Below are 22,786 nucleotides of genomic sequence, written 5' to 3' on the forward strand. Positions count from 1 at the left end.
CTCCATGCTGCCTGTCCCGCTGAATTACTCCAACATTTTGTGTCTATCTACAGAGTTTAAGAAAATGAGCGTTTAAAGTTTTAAAATTCATAATCAAAGGTCTATCATTTAGAATTAATTGATAACATCCCACTTAAATTTGGATGTAAAGTGTGAGAATAGATGGTCAACCTCGTGTATAAAGACCGTTATACGTTACTACCTTTAAAGCCATTCTGTTGCAAAACATTCATATGCATTTTCCCTTTTCTTGAGAGATTTGAAGACTGGTCTTCTGCTGCTCAGATGCCTCTTTCTTTCAAAAGTATTTCTAAACTTGCATCATTTAACCTTGCTCACTTTCAAGAAATTCCTTAAAGTATACTTTGTTGATTCAGCATTCAGTCATCTTTCTTAAAAGCGTATTTTTTTTGTTGCCAGTGTTTTCCTTATGGCACCATGAAAGTATAATTGAAAATCGTTATCATGTCTTGTGGCGCTGTAGGTATCCTAGAAGTCCTGTACTGTGTTTTGATTGAAAGCCCTGAAGTTCTGAACATCATAACAGAAAACCATATCAAATCAATTATCTCTCTTTTGGACAAACATGGACGAAATCATAAGGTAATTAATGGGAAAAAAATAATTTAGGAGTCTGTATCTGCTGTTAAATAAAGTGAATACAGTTAGTTTGGGGAAAGGAGGCTGATATAGCAAGATCACAGATGCATTGGCAGTAGAATGTTTCCCATTAATAACTGTTGCAAGTTACAACTTACTTTTAACCCCTTACCCAAACCCTCCACCCAGATATTAAAATTCTGAAACACTTTTACGAGGTGCCAATCACCTGACCAGATTGCTCTGGATTTGAGCACCCCTCGTCTGTTTATTTTCCTCTGCTGAGTTCTTCCTTGTTTTTTTACTCAAGATTCTAACATCTACAATCTTTTGTCACCATTCCCTCTTCTCTTCCACCCATTGAAACAGTTTCTTTTCCAAGGTTAATTTCTCCATGACATCCATTTCACACTCCCCTGACCAATTTGATTAATTGACCACCTAACCTCTCTTTGTAAATACTATGATAACAATCTTCCTTAGATACTGACTCACTTTCCTTCATTTCCTCAGAAAACCAATCTTGGTCCCTCCAGCCTCGCATGTTGAGCCCCTTCTTCCTGTTGCGTCAAATCACTCTTTCCTCTTCAAAATATTTGGGCATAGTCACTTTGCAAGTCAAGGTTTAGCCTTGAGCCTGTATTCAAACGTTTGTCATAAGGTCTTGCATACTTGAGAAAGACAACTATCTCTTCTTCCTTATTGTCCTACAACTGAATTAAAAAACCTTCTCTTCCCATTCCACCATTGTTGCTTTGGATCCGTCCCCCAAATTCTGTTTTACCCCTCCTGCTGCTCAACACCATCTACAATTTTCCATATGTCTGCTAATACACCTTGTTCTCCCTCTCCACAATCTTTCTAATAATTCCCTCGATAATTCTAATTGTTCAGACTGCTTGGCTGATGTTGAATAATTAATGGTAATTTACGCCAATGAAATGTTGAAAGACAGATGGTATTATATTCGGAATCCACTGAACAGTTTGCGAGCCAGAAATGAATCCAATGAATGTTCACTGTACCCATGCGAAGGTAGCGACATTGTTTGACTGGTGGCCATTAGAGCACTAATGGATGGATGAAGCCTGGGTGCAAGTTGGAACATGAAGAGTGGAGTATGTGTTGAGTTTATTTGTGGATGATAGACTGAGAAGAGATCCTCAGGCTTCTTCTTTACCATGTTCAGGCCGATAGTTAATGATGTGAGTTATTATTTCAGCTGTAGATGAACTAGGACTAATGTAGAGTGGGACAATATTTTTAAAAGGGAAAGAACAGTCTTATTGGTTCTATGGATATTTAGCCGGGAGCTTATTTTCAGTTCAGATATGCTTCCAGGATTTCCATCAGCCCAGAATGGTCTCATACTGTTACTAGGAAGAATGCTAAACTAATTGGTTGGGAAATAAACTTTTTGATGGGTACTGAATATAATTATATCTGTTCTGACATTGAAACCAGTTTCAAAGTTATTTTTCTGATCCATAAATTTTGCCATAGCTATTTAAAAAGTACCAAACAAAAGTTGTTGAATTGTTCTAATTTTATAGGTGCTGGATGTATTGCGCTCTCTCTGTGTCTGCAATGGCGTGGCAGTACGATCCAATCAAAATCTTATTACGGAGAATCTACTTCCTGGTCGTGATCTGCTGCTCCAAACAAACATGATTAACTATGTCACCAGGTATAACAGACAAAACTTACAACAACCTTCTACCAAATCTTATTGGATCCATGACTTCAAACTTAATACATTTATTACAGCTGTGTGCTCAGAATTTGAGGCAAACGAATGCACTCCCATTCTCTGCTGATGCTACATTCTCTTTCATTATTGGAGTGGGAAACTGTCCGATTTCTTGCTCATTAAGAAAAGAAAATGTAATGCTCTCTGGGGCAGGGCATCCTCATGGTCCTGGTTCCTTGCATGGTACTGTTGCCAGAAATGTCATCAGAAACTTCCCAACAGGACGAATAAAAGTTGTGGAAACTTCGAGAAACAGTGGCAGATGGTGTAGCAAATTTAAATTAGAGGCAAGAAAGCTAATTGCAGATGAAGAAGTGCCCTTTAATAATCCCCTTTGCTTCATCGTGTACAGGGGAGGGGGGGGGGGGGGGGGGGGGGGGGGGGGGCAAGGGGTGGGGGCTGTGTGGGCTTCCATGACTTTAGCTTAGTTTAGAAATACAGCATGGAGTCAGGTCCTTCAGCCCACTGGGTCCACACCAACCAATGATCACCTGAACACCAGTTTTATCCTACACACTAGAGACAATTTACAGAAGCCAATTAATCTACAAACCTGCATTTCTTTGGAATGTGGGAGGAAACTAGAGCACCCGGAGGAAACCCATGGTCACATGGAGAACGTACAAACTCCTGATAGACAGCACCTATAGTCAGGATTGAACCCGGATTGCTGGCGCTGCAAGGCAGCAACTCTACCACTGTGACACCAGATGTGTGAGGAGAGTATCATTGGAATGAATACAAATCTGTTTCCATTTACTTTCTCTTTCTTTTCCAGTGAATGACAGATGCTCCATTGTGATAAGAGTACTTAATGGATTAATGTCTCAAAGTAGCAACTAAAATCAAGCAGACATAAGAATTTTTTTTTCATACAATTGTGTTGATTATATTTTTTTGTAAGCTCACTCATATAAAATCTAACTAAGATTAAAACATAATAATTGTACTTAAATGCTGTCAACATGCTCTTCTTATTTCAGCATGAGGCCAAATATTTTTGTGGGTACATATGAAGGTTCTACACAATATAAGAAGTGGTACTTTGAACTGATTGTGGACTATGTTGACCCATATGTAACACCACAATCTACTCATCTACGAGTAGGCTGGGCGTTAACAGAGGGTTACAGCCCTTATCCAGGAGGAGGTGAGGGCTGGGGGAGCAATGGAGTTGGAGACGACTTATATTCCTATGGTTTTGATGGACTTCACCTGTGGTCAGGTCAGATATTTTGTTCTTTCTATTGTTTTGTTATTTACTAATTTAAAACAACTCTCTGAGGCTGAATCTATTTTAGAATGTACAATGATGATACTGACTTTTACAATGAACATGTATGTATTTACCTGGTTCTGGCGTTGAGGGAGTTGACAACCAAGTCTGTTCCAATCATTAAAGGTGCCTTGATTTTACTGGTGGACATTGTTCACATTTTACATTGAACAAAGGCAATTGGACACCTTTTATACATTTGCTAATTATACCAATCTTGACGTAAATTGATTATGTGCATTGATCCAATAAAATTGGCTGGATACAGACCAATAATGATTTAATGTTGTACACATTAAAGCAGTCAAGTTAGTAATTAGGCTTCCTGTGGCTGCAGGAGCATAGGAATGTGGTCAAATTCCACAATGCCTCTCATTCAGTTCATAGTTCTCCATTTTATAACACAGTGCAGTCTGGGTTACTGCAGACCTGATTTACGGAAAACTGACTTCATACAAATTCTTCCATAAATGTCAAAATATTTTTTCAAGATCAGCAAGTTAGTTACAACAGTGTACATATCATCAGGGTATATAGGGTAGCAGCTCATTTGTTAAAATTAAACAAAACTCTTATTTATTATTGAATAATGTTATAAGTGAAGTTATGTTACTGAAGATTTTTTTTTCTCCCTCAACAGTAATGATAATGCTGCAGCTACTTATCTTGTTGGGAGTGGGGGGTTAAAGATTGCATTGTCAGTTTCCAAAAACAAATCTCTTAGGTGGCCGTCAGCTGTAACCAGCGCCACGGCTTTAGCTATTGCACTTTTCTTTTTCCAGCATTCAACCTTAGCAAAATATTATTCTGATAGTTACTTGCGATCTCCCAACATATTTGTTCCTCCGGTTCCTGCTGGGGAAGTGAGGGTGGGGTGTATTCTAATGTGATCATTTCCTTCTTATTTCTAAATTCCACCCATGTAGCCTCAGTCCGCCAAGAATTTCTTAAGTACTTCTGTGATATTCTCCTTGATCAAACATACTCCTACCCTTCCTCTCTTACCTTTACCCCTATCATGCCTGTAACATCTGTGCCATGGGAAAACTGAGCTACCAGTCCTGCACCTGTTGTATTTCTTAGGATTTTCATATACCTTGCCTGCCAGATCCATTTAATGTCTTTCTTTTTGATTCTGATTATCGTCTTAAATATAATCCTACACGTCTTGTATTTACCGAGGGATCTGCTTGATCCTGACTGCCTAATGTGTGGCTTCTAATTTTTGCTGACCAGTGGGTCTATATGTCATCCAGGGTTCCCTAAACACCCCAGCCTTGCTCTTCACCTAAACGAGAACATGCCAGCTCTGTACTCTTGCTACCTCATTTTTAAAAGCCGTGCCGACAGTCCCCTTACCTGTGATTGGACTTGCCTAATCGACCACTGCACGTTCCCTTGTTGGTCCTCCAAATTTAACCCAGTCCGTCCTATTTTGATCCATACCTACTTTAAAACTAATTATGGTGACTGTTCCCAAAGTACTCCACCACTGACACTTCAGTCATCTGCCTTACCTCGTTCCCTAAGAGGTCAGAGAGAGAGAGAGAGAGAGAGGGAGAGAATCATAGAGAGTGATACAGTATGGAAACAGGCCGTTCGGCTCAACTTTCCCACACCGGCCAACATGTCCCAGCTGCACTGGTCCCATCTGCCTGTATTTGGTCCATATTCTTCCAAACCTGTCCTATCCATGTATCTGTCTTTTTCTTAAATGTTGGGAAAGTATTGCACCTTCATAGGTTAGTGTAGAGGTACAGCATAGAAACAGAGTCCGAGCCGACCATCGACCACCCATTTAACAAATTCCATCCCGTCCAAGCCCTTTACACTAATTGAGACCCAACAAATCTCTCATCAATACTCTGTTCTTCATAAGGTTATCTGCAATCACCCAGCTCATCCGATCCTCAAATGTCCCGTTGACTGTTGGCAAAGCCTCTATAATACAATCCCATCAAAGTGATCATTCCCTTCCTGTTTGTGAGTTCTACCATATAGCCTCGCTGAATGACATGATCCTCCAAAAATATTCTCTTTATGTGCTGTGATTATGTTTTCCATCATCAAAAAGCCCCCCCTCCTCTGTTACATCATATTTGTTGCATCTGTACCTGGAACATCTTGTGCCTGACATATTGAGCTTCTCATATTGAAATCAATGCAGTTTAAATGATTCACCTTTCCTCTCTCTTTGCTGAGCTCCTACCTATCCTATATGCTCCTCTTGCTCTCATTAAGTACAGTATTTTCCCTCAATTTCTCATCTGCCTCCTTGCTACTCTGGGACTCCCCTCTTTGCCAATCCGGTTTAACCCCCCTTGGATAGAATCAGCAATTTTTCCTTCCAGAATATTGGTTACCCTTCAATTCAAGTGCCACCTGTCTCTCTTATACAGATCACCTTTGCTCCAGAAGAGATTCCAATGACCCAAAAACTTGATTTCCTGCCCCCTATGTATTCATCTGATCTATCTTTCTATTCTTGCCTTCACTTCTCAGGAATGAAATCCTTATGTAACCCAGGAACCCGGTAAAGGCAAGCTTTTGCCACACTTGTCTTTGGGAATGGTATTGAGTATGAAAGTTGGGACATCATGATGTAGTGGTTGGTGAGACCCCACTTGGGAGTACTGTGTCCAGTTCTGGTCAGCCAGCTGTAGGAAGGATGTCATTAACTTGGAAAGGATTCAGAAGAGATTTACTAGGATGCTGCATGAGCTTGCGGGCTTGAATTATATGGAGGGGTCGGATTGGCTGGGAACTAGTTCTTTGCAGCATTGGAGGCTGGTTTCTCCAAGTTATTGAAGTATAGCAGATTATAAGGCGCGTGGATAAAGTGAATGCTCCAAGTCTTTTTCTTAGGGTAGAGGATTCCAAAATTAAAGGGCATAGGGTTAAGATGAGAATTAAGAGGAACCTAAGGCAACATTTTCACTCAGAGGGTAGACCATGTCTGGAATTAGCTGCCATAGAAGCGGATGCAATTACCACTTTCAAAAGATGGACAGATATATGGATAGGAAAGGTTTGGAAGGCCATGGGCTAATGCAGCCAAACAAGCCTTGTCCAGTTGGCCAACTAGCTCCACATGGACAAGATAAACGGACGGGCATGTATGACTGACTCTATGACTGGCTACAGTCAGCTGCCCTGCCATATTCAACCCCTAAACTGATGACGGCAGAGTATTGTGTTATTTACCGATTAATGTACAAGGCGGGATGTGATTAGTTTGGGGACAAGGTTTGTTTACAATTTTTGCTGAAATATGAAGATTCATAGACATGAGTAATATTATTGGGAAGAAAATTAACTTTTGGCTTGGCTGTGTAATCAAATACATGTTTCAAAAATAAAAAATAACATGCTTCTGTCCTGACCCTGTCATTCAATTTGTTTGAAGATAGCACTTCAGAGACTAGCAGCTCCTAACTTAGATTCCAGTCTAGGCTGTTAGCTCTTATGACCCATGGACTAAAAAGGGAAATATCAACTAGAACGTTTTTAGATTTGTCATCTGTTGATCCCTGCTATAAAGGATATGTAGTTAAGAGCAGGCCTAGATCAGTCCAGAGGTTCTGTTGCCCAAGTCCCTACTGACATTTAAAACGGTCAGTCTGAAGAAGGGTCTCGACTAGAAATGTCATCCATTCCTTCTCTCCAAAGATGCTGCCTGTTACTTTGGTTACATAGAAACATAGAAACATAGAAATTAGGTGCAGGGGTAGGCCATTCGGCCCTTCGAGCCTGCACCGCCATTCAATATGATCATGGCTGATCATCCAACTCAGTATCCCGTACCTGCCTTCTCTCCATACCCCCTGATCCCCTTAGCCACAAGGGCCACATCTAACTCCCTCTTAAATATAGCCAATGAACTGGCCTCAACTACCCTCTGTGGCAGAGAGTTCCAGAGATTCACCACTCTCTGTGTGAAAAAGGTTCTTCTCATCTCGGTTTTAAAGGATTTCCCCCTTACCCTTAAGCTGTGACCCCTTGTCCTGGACTTCCCTAACATCGGGAACAATCTTCTTGCATCTAGCCTGTCCAACCCCTTAAGAATTTTGTAAGTTTCTAAGATCCCCTCTCAATCTTCTAAATTCTAGAGAGTATAAACCAAGTCTATCCAGTCTTTCTTCATAAGACAGTCCTGACATCCCAGGAATCAGTCTGGTGAACCTTCTCTGCACTCCCTCTATGGCAATAATGTCCTTCCTCAGATTTGGAGACCAAAACTGTATGCAATACTTCAGAAAATCCACTATTTCTGGTGTTACTTCCTTAAGTTACTTCAGCTTTTTGTATCTATATTTGAAACGATATGATATAATACGATAGATCTTTATAGATCTGCCAACAGTCATAAAACACAAGATACATGAAACATGAAATGAAAGTGACGAATGGAAAGGATTGGGCGTGTGCAAAGATTTGGGGATGGGGTTGCGCAGAAGGGGAGTCAGTCTACCCCACGACAGACGGGGGAGGAGTTGTACAGTTTGCTAGTCACAGGGAAGGATCTCCTGTGGTATTCTGTACACAGGTGGAACCAGTCTGTTGCTGAAGATACTCCCCAGGTTGACCAATGTGTCATGGATGGGGTCAGCTGTATTGTCCAAGATGCGCCATGGTTTGAGTAGCATCCTCCCCTCCAAGACCACCGATGAATCCAACTCAGGACGGAACCAGCCTTCCTGATGAGTTTGTTAATCCTATTGGCGTTGTGTGTCGCCTTGGCCCTGCTGCCCCATCACACTACAGTGAAGAAAATGGCACTGGATACTGGTAGAACATATGCAGCATCTTACTGCAGACGTTGGAGGAGCGGAGCCTTCTCAAAAAGTACAGCCTGATCTGTCCCTTATTGCACAGGGCTTCAGCGTTCCTGGACCAGTCCAGTTTACTGTCCAGGTACACTCCAAGGTATTTGTACTCCTTGGTAAACTGTATATCCACACCATTGATGGAGACAAGGGACATAGGTGTTCCTCTCCTCCTAAGATTCACCACTAACTCCTTAGTCTTGTTAGTGTTGAGCAGTCCACACCACTCAACAAAGTTGTTGACTACACATCTGTATTCAGCTTCCCTCACTGATGCAGCCTATAATTGCAAGGTCATCTGAAAACTTCTGCAAGTGGCAAGAGTTAGACATAGAAACATAGAAATTAGGTGCAGGAGTAGGCCATTCGGCCCTTCGAGCCTGCACCGCCATTTAATATGATCATGGCTGATCATCCAACTCAGTATCCCGTACCTGCCTTTTCTCCATACCCTCTGATCCCCTTGGCCACAAGGGCCACATCTAACTCCCTCTTAAATATAGCCAATGAACTGGCCTCAACTACCCTCTGTGGCAGAGAGTTCCAGAGATTCACCACTCTCTGTGTGAAAAAAGTTCTCCTCATCTCGGTTTTAAAGGATTTCCCCCTTATCCTTAAGCTGTGACCCCTTGTCCTGGACTTCCCCAACATCGGAAACAATCTTCCTGCATCTAGCCTGTCCAACCCCTTAAGAATTTTGTAAGTTTCTATAAGATCCCCTCTCAATCTCCTAAACTCTAGAGAGTATAACCCAAGTCTATCCAGTCTTTCTTCATAAGACAGTCCTGACATCCCAGGAATCAGTCTGGTGAACCTTCTCTGCACTCCCTCTATGGCAATAATGTCCTTCCTCAGATTTGGAGACCAAAGTTATATCCAAGTCCAAGGTGTAGATGGTGAACAGGAAGGGACCTAGGACCGTCCCCTGTGAGACCCTTGTGTTGCTCACTACCATGTCCGAGACACAGTTCTGTAGCCTGATATACTGTGGTCATCCAGTCAGATAGTTGGTGATCCACGACACCAATGGAGATCCACCCGCATCTTCGTCAGTTTGCTCCGTAGCAGTGCAGGTCGGATGGTGTTCAAAGCACTGGAGAAGTAAAAAAACCAAGACTCTCACAGTGCTTCCCGCCTTATCCAGGTGAGCATATGAACGATGGAGCAGGTGGATGATGAAAACATTGAAAAGTACTGCAAGGAACATGTCATTCAGCCCATTATGTCTATGCTCACCATCATGTGAAATTAAAGTAATTGCATCTGGCTGCATGTGATCCAAATCCTCTCATCAATGTCTGTTCATGTGCTTGTCTAAATGCCTCTTAAACATTGCTATAATATTAGTTCAGACCACATCCACTGACAACTCATTATAGAAATCTTAACACTGTGTAAATAAAAGACATTGCCTTGCAAATCTACTTTAAACTTTCTCCTCTGACTATTAAGCTATGTTCTCTATTATTTGACATTTTCAAATTGGGAAAAAGACTGCCTATCAACTTGACCTATGGCCCTCATAATTTTAAATACTTATAGCAGGACCACCCTCGACCTCTGATGCTCCAGCAAAAACAATTCAGGTTTGCTCAAACTTTCCTTTTAGCTTAGGAACTGCCATCCATGTAACATCCTACATTCTCACCAGTCTTCAGACTCTTCCTTTGATGTAGTGTCCAGAATGGCACAGTACTCCAAATGTGGCCTAACCAAAGTTTTATACAGCCACCACATGACTTTCCAACTGTTATACTTCAGTAGCTCAACCAGGGAAGTAAGTGTGCTCTACGCCTTCCCTCTTCACTGCCTTATGTACACGTGTGATCAATTTCTGGGACCTATGGGACTTGCATCCTAAGATAGTTCTTCATCATTGATCCTTTTTCTGTATATTTTCCTTTTGCTCCCCAAATATAGAGCTGCACACATCATGATGACATTTTATCTACTAACTTTCTGCCCAAATGTCCAACTGATCTATATCCTTCTATATTCTTTGACCAATATTCTTTGCTATTCATAACTCCAGCAATTTTCATGTCATCCGCAAACCTGCTAATCAGACCATCTATGTTTTCATTCACTTCATTAATATTACAAGCAACAGAGGTCCCTGTGATGGTTGTTGCGAGACGCTGCTGGTCACAGACTACTACTGCTACTATTATCCTCTGTCATCTAAGCAAATTTTGTCTCCAATTTACTAAATAACTGTGTATTGAAGAATTGCCATTTGATTAAGATATAAAGGACTAACAGTTGTGCACTTTGTCTGTTTCATCCAGCAATTGCATGTTTTTGTATAACAAATTAAAACTGAAGAGAGAATGCGAGAACTATTATTAGCACCAGTGAAAATAAGCTAAAGGAAAGCAGGAAAAAAAATGTTTGAGGTGGGAGCTCTGAGGTGAGGATTGTCAGTTTTTAGATGACAAAAATGATAGTTGCTTAATGACAACTCATCGTGCCTTTATTTTAGAAAAGGCTTTTTCTTTTTTAACAAAATTGAAGAGTATAGAATGAGCTGACCTGAATTATCATGAATGGGAGAGATGCTAAAGGTAGTAACAAAGCTATCTTTGCTGTACCTTTTGTGCTGACAAGAAATTTAAAAAAATCACATCAGAGGTACTCTCTAATGTACAACATGTAACAGCTGCATTCTAATCATGTTCTTTCAAGTCGTGCAGAATTCTCCACCCTCATTGTGAAGTGTTCCTTGTCTTATGCTTAAGTTAAGGTTGTAAGTCTAATTTCCATTGTAATGTGATCAAAATGCATACTGCTAATGTCATCACATGGGGGAAATACTGCAGGTTGATTAAACCAGTTTTAAATGGTTTGATCCTATTTCTTCTGAGTTAACTTTTCTGGGAAAATGGGCAGATTCTGCTGAAGCAGGTTCAAGTCGGGCCAATTTCGAATAAAAACTTTAAAAAAATTTATATTTGGTCAATAGATCAATTCAGATATCAGATATACTCCCTTTTACAGATTGATAAGTATCTATTACACATTGCCAATACAATAATTTTCATTTAGTTTTTTTTAAAATACATCTGAAATGAAATCTTGAATAAAAACTATTTGCAAGGATATCAATAGAATGTTTTAAAAATAGAAAATCTGATTACTCCTTTTGTTTTGGGTTTACAGGACATATTGCCAAGGCAGTTGCTGCTCCTGATGCACACTTGCTTGCTGCTGATGATGTTGTTAGTTGCTGCCTTGACTTGAGTGTTCCAAGTATCTCTCTCCGGATCAATGGTCATCCTGTGCAAGGCATGTTTGAAAATTTTAATGTGGATGGCCTCTTTTTCCCTGTGGTTAGCTTTTCTGCAGGAGTCAGGTACGTTTTCTGATTGTTAAGTTTGTCTAATGAATAATTATTTTATGATTTAAAGGTGCAATAAATATATGAAGATCATGTGAAATAAAAGTTTCTTGTCACATTGATATGAGGCTAATTTTACTGCTGTAAACTTAGTCATTTAGAGTGTTTAATTATGAAATCAACATCTTGCTTGAAAGTTATTCAAAAAATATAGTTTTAATTCAAAACTTTATTACCCAAATTTTGATAACACTATTTGAATTTGAATACAAAATCATTTTGCAAAATAGATTCGCCACTTCATTGGCTTAAAATTATTTAAAAGAGCTTTTTTTTTGCTGTGCTATTTTAATTATTTCATAACTGATTATTAATATTTATAATGTTAGACAATAGGTGCAGTAGTAGGCCCTTCGCACCAGCATCGCCATTCAATGTGATCATGGCTGATCATCAACAATCAGTACCCCGTTCCTGCCTTCTCCCCATATCCCGTGACTCCGCTGTCTTTAAGAGCCCTATCTAGCTCTCTCTTGAAAGTATCCAGAGAACCGGCCTCTACTTCTGAGGCAGAGAATTCCACATACTCACAACTCTCTGTGTGAAAAAGTGTTTCCTCATCTCTGTTCTAAATGGCTTACTGTTTATTCTTAAATTGTGGCCTATAATGTTTAACTTCTTTAGACATTATAGATACTGTGTTATTCCAAAAATGGACGCATATTTGGCCAGAGTCATGTCTACGTCACAGAGGAAGAGGACTTAACTTTCTGGTGCCTTTCCCCACAGTGGAAATCTTTGATTCTGCTGTGGGGGGACGTTTGTGTTGAACTCTATAATGCGTTGTGTCCAGTTTTTAAATTTTTTTAACCTTTTTCTATGGTTTGTATGGAAACTTATTATTTATTTTATGTAAAGCACTTTGGTGTCAATGCGAGTTGACTTAAAACGTGCTATATAAATAAAACTTACTTACTTACGTCACATTGGTGAAGGTAGTAGCATCTTAGCTAATATGCAGCTGAAATATACAGGGTAGGAATATTGTACCCATTCCCAGTGAACGTTCTGGCTCTGCAATGTATGCAGAGCAAGTGACTTTCTGTAAAAGGAGGGTAAAGGAAGTGCAAAAGGCTGGTCAGCAAGAATGTTTTCACTGAAATCTGCAATCTTTCGAATTTGTGACAGCAATGCTGGAGCAAAATACAGACTACATTGCCATCGCAAGTAGATTTCTATTGAAGAAGGGACTGACCCAAAACATCGTCAATCCATTTCCTTCCACAGTTAATGCCTGATCTGCTGGGTTCTCCAACAGTTTTTTTTTGGCTCAAGATTTCAGCATCTGCAGCCTTTTATGTCTCAAACTTTATTACACTGCATCTTAGTAAATAGTTTCATTATCTTTGAGCGAACCAGGATAAACCAAGGAATTCTACTGGATGATTAGAATTACAAGTTGGTGGAATTACCATACCAGTGAGCAAAATAATAAGTTAAGTTGCCAGGTGTAATGACAAAGCAGACCATGTTGAGACTGCATTGGAGGAACCCTGCGCTACTTAACAAAATGATGGTGATCTTACAATGCTGAACAATTGCCTTTGTGAGGATGCAATGCTTGGCACTGGCCAGGTGGTGAACAGCTGTGGAAGAAGATGAGAAAGGGAGGAAACTTAGAGAACCTTTATACACAACTATATTACTAACTAGACTAAGTGGGACCCGTTGGGTCCCAACATCACACGGGAGGGCTGGTCCCCCGACGCAATATTCCATCTCTCCACCAATTCCAATATTGGTGGCCAGTGGGTGGGGGGGGGGGGCTTTCTGGAACGTTAGTATGGGTGTTGTGGGCTGAAGGGACTGGTTTCCAGAGAGCTAGTATGGACATTGTGGGCCAAATGGATTAAACCTATGCCATCTCACCTTAAACCAATGCGTCTGGTTTTTGACCCCTTCTCTGGATAAACATCCTTAGATAGGTACAAAATGCTGGAGTAACTCAGCGGGACAGGCAGCATCTCTGGACAGAAGGAATGGGTGACGTTTCGGGTCGAGTCCCTTCAGACTGAATCAGGGGAGTGGGAGGTACAGCGATAAAGCAATGTAAGGTGTGAAAACGAGACAAAGAGGATGCAGATCAAGGAAAATGTAGAATAGATCATTGTTAGCTAGGAGAACATAACAACAAAGCAAACAGAGATAAAATGTAAATGTCCTGTCGGAGAACTGAGAAGGGGGGAGGGATGGAGTGCGAGGAAATGCAAAGGTTACTTGAAGTTAGTGAAGTCGATATTCATACCGCAGTGTTGTAAGTTGCCCAAGTGAAATATGAGGTGTTGTTCCTCCAATTTGAGCTGGGCCTCACTCTGTCAATGGAAGAGGCCCAGGACAGAAAGGTCAGTGTGGGAATAGGAGGAGGAATTTAGTGTTTAGCAACGGGGAGATCGGGTAGGTTTAGGCGGACTGAGCGGAGATGTTTAGCGAAATGATCGCAGAGCCTGCGCTCAGTCTCACCGATATATAAGAATCCACAACTGGAACAGTGGGCAGTAGATGAGGTTGCAGGATGTATAAATGAACCTCTGCCTCATCTGAAAAGACTGTTGGGATCCTTGCACAGAGTCAAGGGGGGGGTATAGGGACAGGTGTCGCATTTGCTGTGGTTGCAGGGTAAAGTACCTGTGGAGGAGGTGGTTCGGGTGGGAAGGGACAAGTTAACCAGGGAGTTGTGGAGGGAACGGTCTCTGTGAAAAGCGGAAAGGGGGGAGATGGGAAGATGTGGCTGGTGGTGGAATCCCATTGGAGGTGGTGAAAATGCAGGAGGATTATGTGCTGTATGTGGTGGCTGATGGGGTGAAAGGTGAGGACTAGGGTGTCCCTGTTGCGGTTAGGGGGAAGCGGAGATGTGGGATATCGAGGTGACCCTAGTGAGGGCCTATCTATGATGGAAGAGTGGAAGCCCCGTTCCCTAAAGAATGAGGACATCTCAGATATCTTGCTATGGAACATCTCATCTTGGGCGCAGATGCTGCGTAGACAGAGGAAGTGGGAGTAGGGGATAGTCTCTACAGGAGGCAGGGTGGGAAGAAGTGTAGTCTAGATAGCTGTGGGAGTTAAGAGTGTTTTATTGTCATATGTCCCAGGTAGAACAATGACATTTTTACTAATCTGTGTTTGGGTTTATATTAAGTGTATATAGTAAATCTCTTCATGCACTTATTCTGCCTTCACCACCATCCCTGGCAGCGTGTTCCAGGCACTTCTCACCTTTTGTGTAAAAATAACTTGCCCCGCAAAAGTCCTTTAAAGCTGCATCATACTTCTTGGCGCTAGTGAGACCACATCTGGAGTATTGTGTGCAGTTTTGGGCCCCAAATTTGAGGAAGAACATTTTTGTTATTTAGGGAGTTTACAAGGTTAATTCCCAGGATGGCGGGACTGTCATATGCTGAGAGAATGGAGCGGCTGGGCTTGTACACTCTGGAGTTTAGAAGAATGAGAGGGGATCTTATTGAAACATATAAGATTATGAAGGATTTGGACACGCTAGAGGCTGGAAACATGTTCCCGATGTTGGGGGAGTCCAGAACCAGGGGCCACAGTTTAAGAATAAGGGGTAAGCCGTTTAGAACGGAGATGAGGAAACACTTTTTCACACAGAGTTGTGAGTCTGTGGAATCCTCTGCCTCAGAAGGCGGTGGAGGCTGGATACTTTCTCTGGATACTTTCAAGAGAGAGCTAGATAGAGCTCTAGGGATATTGGGAGAAGGCAGGAACGGGGTACTGATTACGGATGATCAGCTATGATCACATTGAATGGCGGTGCTGGCTCCAAGGACCGAATGGCCTACTCCTGTATCTATTGTCTATTGTTTATTATACTCAATGTCCCGACCAATGAAGGCAAGCATACTCATATGCCTTCTTCATCATTCTATCTTCTTGTATTGCCATGTTCAGAGAATTAAGGACTTGGACCCCAAGATACCTCTGTACATCAATGTTGTTAAGGGTCTTGCAATTATTGTATATTTTCTGCTTGCGTTGACCTCCCAAAGCAAAACTTCACACTTAATCAGATTAACTCCATTTGCCATTTCTTCGCCCATTTCTGCTGCTGACACATAACCTGCTGTACAATTATTCAATTCAATTCAATTCAACTTTAATGTCATCGCACAAATACAAGTATCAGTACAACGAAATGCAGTTTTGCGTCAGTCCGTAGTAGTTCTACATAAAGAAAACAAAAAAAATAGAAAGAGGGAAGATACAGAATAATCAAGAAATACAGAATAATTAAGCAATGGGGGACGGAGGGACCAGAGAAAATCTATCGGCGGGACTCCGAGTTCAGCAATGTGATTGTGTTGTGGTAGAAGCTGTTCCTCATCCTACTAGTACGTGACCTGAGGCTTCTGTACCGCCTCCCTGATGGGAGGAGGGCAAACAGTCCATGGTTGGGGTGTGAGGGGTCTTTGATGATCTTCCCAGCCCGTCTCAGACACCGTTTTCGGTGGAGGGCATCCATGGCAGGGAGCGGGGCACCGATGATGTGCTACGCGGTTTTCACCACCCGTTGTAGTGCCTTCCTGTCCGCAGCAGTGCAGCTGCTGTACCATAACGTGAAGCAGGTGGTCAGGATACTCTGTATAGTACAGCGGTAAAAGTTGGTCAGGATCCGGGGGGACAGGTGGGCTTTCTTGAGCCTCCTCAGGAAGTAAAGGCGCTGCTGTGCCTTTTTGATCAGCTTGGAGGTGTTGAGGGACCAGGACAAATCCTCTGAGATATGTACTCCGAGGAATTTATAGCTGGAGACGCGCTCCACCTCAGTCCCGTTTATATGGATGGGGGTATGACTGCCTCCTCTGGTCTGCCTGAAGTCAACAATAATCTCCTTCGTCTTTTTGGAGTTGAGGACGAGGTTATTGTTGGCACACCAGGCTGTCAGGTGCTGGATCTCATCCCTGTAGGCCGACTCATCGTTGTCGCTGATCAGTCCTACTACCGTGGTATCGTCAGCAAACTTAATAATGGCATTGGATCCGTACTTTGGGATGCAGTCGTGGGTGAAGAGAGAGTAGAGGAGAGGGCTGAGCACACAGCCCTGTGGCACTCCGGTGTTCAGTGTTATAGTGGAGGAGGTGAGGTTATTGACCCTAACAGACTGTGGTCTGTTAGTGAGGATGTCCAGTTGCAGAGGGAGGTGGAGATGCCAAGTCCACTGAGTTTGGTGATCAAGCTGGCGGGGATGACAGGCTTCATCACAGTCCACGACCCGTTATCTTAATGTAATTTGCAATTTACTGACCAACCCAGCTGCGTATATATCCAAGTCATTTAGTGTAGGAAAGAACTGCAGATGCTGGTTTAAATCGGAGATAGACCACAAAATGCTAGAGTAACTCAGTGGGACAGGCAGCATCTCTTTGACTTATCTATCTTTGACCCATTCCTTCTCTCCAGAGATGTTGCCTGTCCTGCTGAGTTACTCCAGCATTTTCTGTCTATCCAAGTCATTTATATCATGAACAAGAGAGGTCCCAGAAAAGTTCCCTGCGCCAACCCCACTGGCCATAGGCCTCCGGTCTGAATATTGTCCTTCCACTGCAACCCTCAGTCTTTTATTAGTAAGCCAGTGCTGAATTCATATAACTGTCACAGTTAAACCATGAACCTTAAATCTTTTATGTGATATTGATTCCCTTAAGCACAATAGGTTTCTTGTGTCTCCACAATAAATTTGTATTTACCCCTTAGGTGTTCCAGAGAGTGTTGTACGTTTTCTTCTCCTTTCAGCTCATCTACACTGGTTCTCTATAACATATTGAATATTATTTGTTCTATGTATTTCTGTCAAGGTTCTTTTGGAGTTCATTCAGTCCTCCACAACTTCCTGGTTAACTCATTCCTTCCCTTCCCACCCCCTCCCCAGGTACCTTCCCTTTCAAATGCAGGAGATGCAGCACCTGTCCTTATACCTCCTCTCACTACTGTCCAGGGATCCCAGCAGTCCTTTCAGGCTCACCTGCACCTCCTCCAAACTCATCGACTGTATCCGTTGTTCAAGATGTGAATACCAAACGTAGACTGGGTGATCGTTTAGTTGAACACCTTTGCTCAGTCCATCTGAACCTACCTGATCTCCCAGGTTGCTAAACACTTTACTTCTCCTTCTCATTCCCACATTGACCTCTCTGTCAGAGGCCTCCTCCATTGTCAGAGTGAGGGTAAATGCAAATTGAGAGGAACAGCATCTCCTATTTCTATAACTTTGATTTCTATAACTTCAAGCAATCCTAGCATTCCCTCTCTCTCTCTCTCTCTCTCCCTACCCCCTCCCCCAAGTCAGACCAGCTTCTCGTTTTCACCCAACAAACATCTAACAATGGCCTGTTTCATTTATCATTGTAACTTTTTTGCATATCTTTCATTCATTGGTCTTTATCTCTCTACATCATCGTCTATATCTCTCGTTTCCTTTTCCCCTAACTAATCTGAAGAAGGGTCTCGACCCGAAACGTCACCCATTCCTACTCTCCAGAGATGCTGCCTGTCCCGATGAGTTACTCCAGCTTTTTGTTTCTATCTTCGGTTTAAAACAGCATCCGCAGTTCCTTCCTTCACATGTATTTAATTACTCTTGCTTTCCCTCTCTCCATCCCTCCCCCTTCGTTTTCCGTCCAGTCTGACTGCCCCCCGATTAAACTTGATCTCTGTATGCTTCAGTGCCCCGTTCTCCTAGCTAACAATGATTTATTCGACATTTGCCTTGAGCACCATCTCCTTTGATGTCCGCTTTCACACCTTACCCTTCCTTATTTCTGTTTCTCCCACTCCCCTGACTCTTGGTCTGAAGAAGGGTCTCGACCCGAAACATCACCCATTCCTTCTATCCAGAAATGCTGCCTGTTCCATTAAGTTACTCTATCGTTTTGTGTCTATCTTTAGTGTAAATCAGCATCTGCAGTTCCTTCCTACGTATTTAATGTTTACTGGGAATGTAAGAATGAAATTCTTAAATACTGCAGCTATACAGACACATCCATGCAACAATGCCACAAATAAATAAACAATAATCTATAATATAAATTATCAGTAATACTAGGTAACCAGTTCATAATAGTACTATATTAGATGACATCTGTTTATCTATGAGAGATGATGAGAGATCTACGAGAGAAGCTTTGACATTCACCTGCGGCTTCGAGAGGGGAGGGTTTTGTCTGTGGTTGCATTTCCTGTGGTGGCTGACAAGGCCTATCCTTGACTGGCAGACCCTTTATAAGGCAACCATACCATGATAGTGAAAATCAGACCATAATAGGAAACAAAAACTTGTTTAGGCCCCACCTTGTGCTGATTTTTCCAGTGTTCCTGAAACAATTGTTGATTAAGATTACATCAGGATCAAAATGGTAGAATGATTTCATTTAGATCTTGTACTAAAAAATCCCCAGTAATTAAACTGGGGAAATATATTGGAAGCTCCAATTGTCATTTTTTGCAATTGTCCACTGAATCCTTTCAGATTCCAATCAGTCCTGAACAATCAACTCAATACAATCTTGTTCCATGAAAAGTTAGCAGATTTATTTTACTCTATATTTCTAAGAAATTGATTTGCCAATTTCCTTAGCATTGTCCAGTGAGACTGTTTCTGACAAAGAATATTAACAATAACATTCTCTTATGCTGCGTCATAAAAATCTGCATATCTTTTTGTGGAAAAGTGCTTTCTGTCAATTGGAAAAAAAAACTTACCAGGATTTATTCAAAGTTTTAAATCTCCAGATTCAATAACTACATACTGTGACTAAACAGCAATTAATTGCTCACAGTTTTAGTTGGGGGATGTTTTATATCAACAAGATCTATAAATAGGAATTTGCACTCATGGCTATTTCACATTGACGTTAAATGTTATTTTAATTTATTTTTTGTGTGTAGGGTCAGATTTTTACTAGGTGGTAGGCATGGGGAATTCAAGTTTATGCCTCCACCTGGTTATTCTCCTGGTTATGAAGCACTACTACCAAAGGAAAGAATGAGAATAGAGCCCATCAAACAATATAAGCATGATTTTGATGGCATTCGAAATCTTTTGGGCCCTGTACAATCACTGTCACATACTGAATTTGCTCCGTCTCCTGTGGATACAGCGCAGGTAAGGATTTATCTATTGGCCACTTTTAAATAAATTCAGTGTTTCTTGATTTTTTGTATATGCAAACATTTACAAAAATATACATTACTTAATCAGATTTTGAAGCTCCTGACTGCAAAAGTAATAACTTTTACTTTGGCAGAGTCCCCCACAATGTTCGCCTTGTGGTTTGTAAATAACTCCTCCACACATCTCCACTTCCGCACCTACCCCATTTGCCATTCGCACAGACTGACTTCCGTATTGGTTTTTTGACATCTTGTACTGTCGAAAGGCCTTTGCAGTCTTTCTGAATGGCTCTGATAATTACAGACATATCGTAAGGTCATAAATGATAGGAGCAGAATTAGGCCATTCAGCCCATCAATTCTACACCATTCAATTATGGCTGATCTATCTCTCCCTCCTAACCCCATTCTGCTGCCTTCTCCCCATAACCCCTGACACCCATACTAATCAAGAATCTATCTATCTCTGCCTTAGAAATATCCATTGATGGCCTTCACAGCCTTCTGTGGCAAAGGTTTTTTCAGATTTGGACCGGGGATTGAAGGTTTTGTGGCCAAATTTGCGTATGATACGAAAATAGGTGGAATGGCAGGTAACGTAGAGAAAGCAGGGACTCTGTAGAGAATCTTGGACAGGTTGTGAGAGTGGACAGATAAGTGGCAGATGGAATATAGTGCAGCAAAGTGTGGAGTCATGCAAGGTACACAAAAAAGCTGGAGAAACTCAGCGGGTGCAGCAGCATCTATGGAGCGAAGGAAATAGGCAACATTTCAGGCCGAAACCCTTCTTCAGACTGATGGGGTGGGGGGTGGGGGGGGGGAAGAAAGGAAAAAGGAGGAGGAGCCTGAAGGCTGGGGGATGGGAGGAGACAGCAGGAGGGCTGAGGAATGGGAGGAGACAGCAAGGACAAACAAAATTGGGAGAATTCAATGTTCAAGCCCCTAGGATGCAGACTCCCCAAGCGGAATATGAGGTGCTGTTCCTCCAATTTCCGGTGTTGCTCGCTCTGGCCATGTGGAGTCATGCATTTTGGTAGTAATAATAATAATAATAATAAATTTTATTTATGGGCGCCTTTCAAGAGTCTCAAGGACACCTTGAGAATAAAGGAATAAAGGCGTAGACTATTATCTAAATGGGGAGAGAATCCAGAAATTGGAGTTGCAAAGGGACTTGGACTGCTGGTGCAGGATTCCCAAAAATTTAATCTGCATGTTGAATCGGTAGTAAAGAAAGCAAACTCAATGTTAGCATTTATTTCAAGAGGGCTTGTATACAAAAATATGGATGTAATGCTGAGGCTCTATAAAGTGCTGGTCAGGCAACATTTGGAACATTGTGAGCAATTTTGGGCACCATATCAGAGGAAGGATGTGCTGACTCTGGAGAAGGTCCAGAGGAGGTTTATAAAAATGATTCCAGGAATGAGTGGGTTAACATAAGATGGCCGTTTGTCAGCACTGGGCCTGTACTCGCAGGAGTTTAGAAGAATGAGGGGGAACCTCATTGAAACATACAGAATAGTGAAAGGCTTGGATAGAGTGGATGTGGAGGGGATGTTTCCACTAATTGGAGAGTCTTGGATTAGAGGTTATAGCCTCAGAATTAAAGGATGTTCTTTTAGGAAGGAGATGAGGAGAAATTTCTTCAGTCAGAGGGTGGTGAATCTGTAGAATTATTTGCCACAGAAGGCTGTGGAGGCCATCAGTTGATATTTTCAATGCAGAGATAGATTCTTGATTAGCACTGGTGTCCGAGGTTATGGGGAGATGGCAGTAGAATGGGGTTAGGAGGGAGAGATAGATCAGCCATGATTAAATGGTGGAGTAGACTTGATGGACCGAATTCCTAATTCTACTCCTATCCCTTATGACCTAATTCACCACCCTCAGACTAAATACATTTCTCCTCATCTCCTTCCTGAAGGAATGACCTTTAATTCTGAGGCTATGACCTCTAGTCCTAGACCTTCATACCAGTGGAACAGTTTTATTCTTGTTTCTCAGACTCATAATGGCTTCTTTGACTTTCATTGACACAACTTTGGTCCTTGTGTTGATAAACAACAATAAAAGTTCCAAGGGTGTTGGAAAGACTAGGTGCTGAGATACCTGCATTATACCTGCTTTAAGGAAGCATTTAAACACACCTGAGAAATTACAAACTCATGTGAAGCCACATGTCCCAAACATTATGGTGCCCTAAAATGGGGGAACTATGTATAAACACAGAATGAACCACAAATAAAACTGCTGGAGACATCAACCAAACCTTAGGCTTACCAAAATCAACTGTTTGGAACATCATTAAGAAGAAAGAGAGCACTGGCGAGCTTACTAATCTCAAAGGGACTGGCAGGCCTCCACAGCTGATGACAGAAGAATTCTGTCTATAATAAAGAAAAACCCGAAACACCTATCTGACAGATTAGAAACACTCTTCAGAAGTCAGGTGTGGATTTGTTGATGACCACTATGCGCAGAAGACTTCATGAACAGTAATACAGAGGCTACACTGCAAGATGCAAGCCACTGGTTAGCCGCAAAAATAGGATGGCCTGGCTACAGAGCAACCACAGTTCTGGAAAATGGTCTTGTGGACAGATGAGATGAAAATTAACTTATATCAGAGTAATGGCGAGAGCAAAGTATGGAGGAGACAAGGAACTGCCCAAGATCCAAAGCATACCACCTAATCTGTGAAACACGGTGGTGGGGGTGTTATGGTCTGGTCATGTATGGCTGCTGATGATACTAGCTCACTTATCTTCATTGATGATACAACTGCTGATGGTTGTAGCATATTGAATTCTGAA

The 22,786-nt window shown here is 41.8% G+C and overlaps 1 protein-coding gene across 5 annotated transcripts in view; it reads left to right on the forward strand.

Annotated features, from left to right (window-relative positions):
* LOC129714278 (ryanodine receptor 1-like) overlaps positions 1-22,786 on the forward strand; it is a 525,269-nt gene that overhangs the window by 113,991 nt on the left and 388,492 nt on the right. For all 5 annotated transcript variants that reach the window (XM_055663830.1, XM_055663832.1, XM_055663834.1 and 2 more), the window contains exons 16-20: positions 485-603; positions 2,154-2,287; positions 3,334-3,575; positions 11,612-11,804; positions 19,746-19,962. In XM_055663830.1, the coding sequence (XP_055519805.1) occupies positions 485-603; positions 2,154-2,287; positions 3,334-3,575; positions 11,612-11,804; positions 19,746-19,962 (905 nt within the window). The remainder of the gene's footprint in view (positions 1-484; positions 604-2,153; positions 2,288-3,333; positions 3,576-11,611; positions 11,805-19,745; positions 19,963-22,786) is intronic.

Source organism: Leucoraja erinacea, chromosome 38 (assembly GCF_028641065.1).
Source record: "Leucoraja erinacea ecotype New England chromosome 38, Leri_hhj_1, whole genome shotgun sequence".
NCBI classification, from domain to species: Eukaryota; Metazoa; Chordata; class Chondrichthyes; order Rajiformes; family Rajidae; genus Leucoraja; species Leucoraja erinaceus.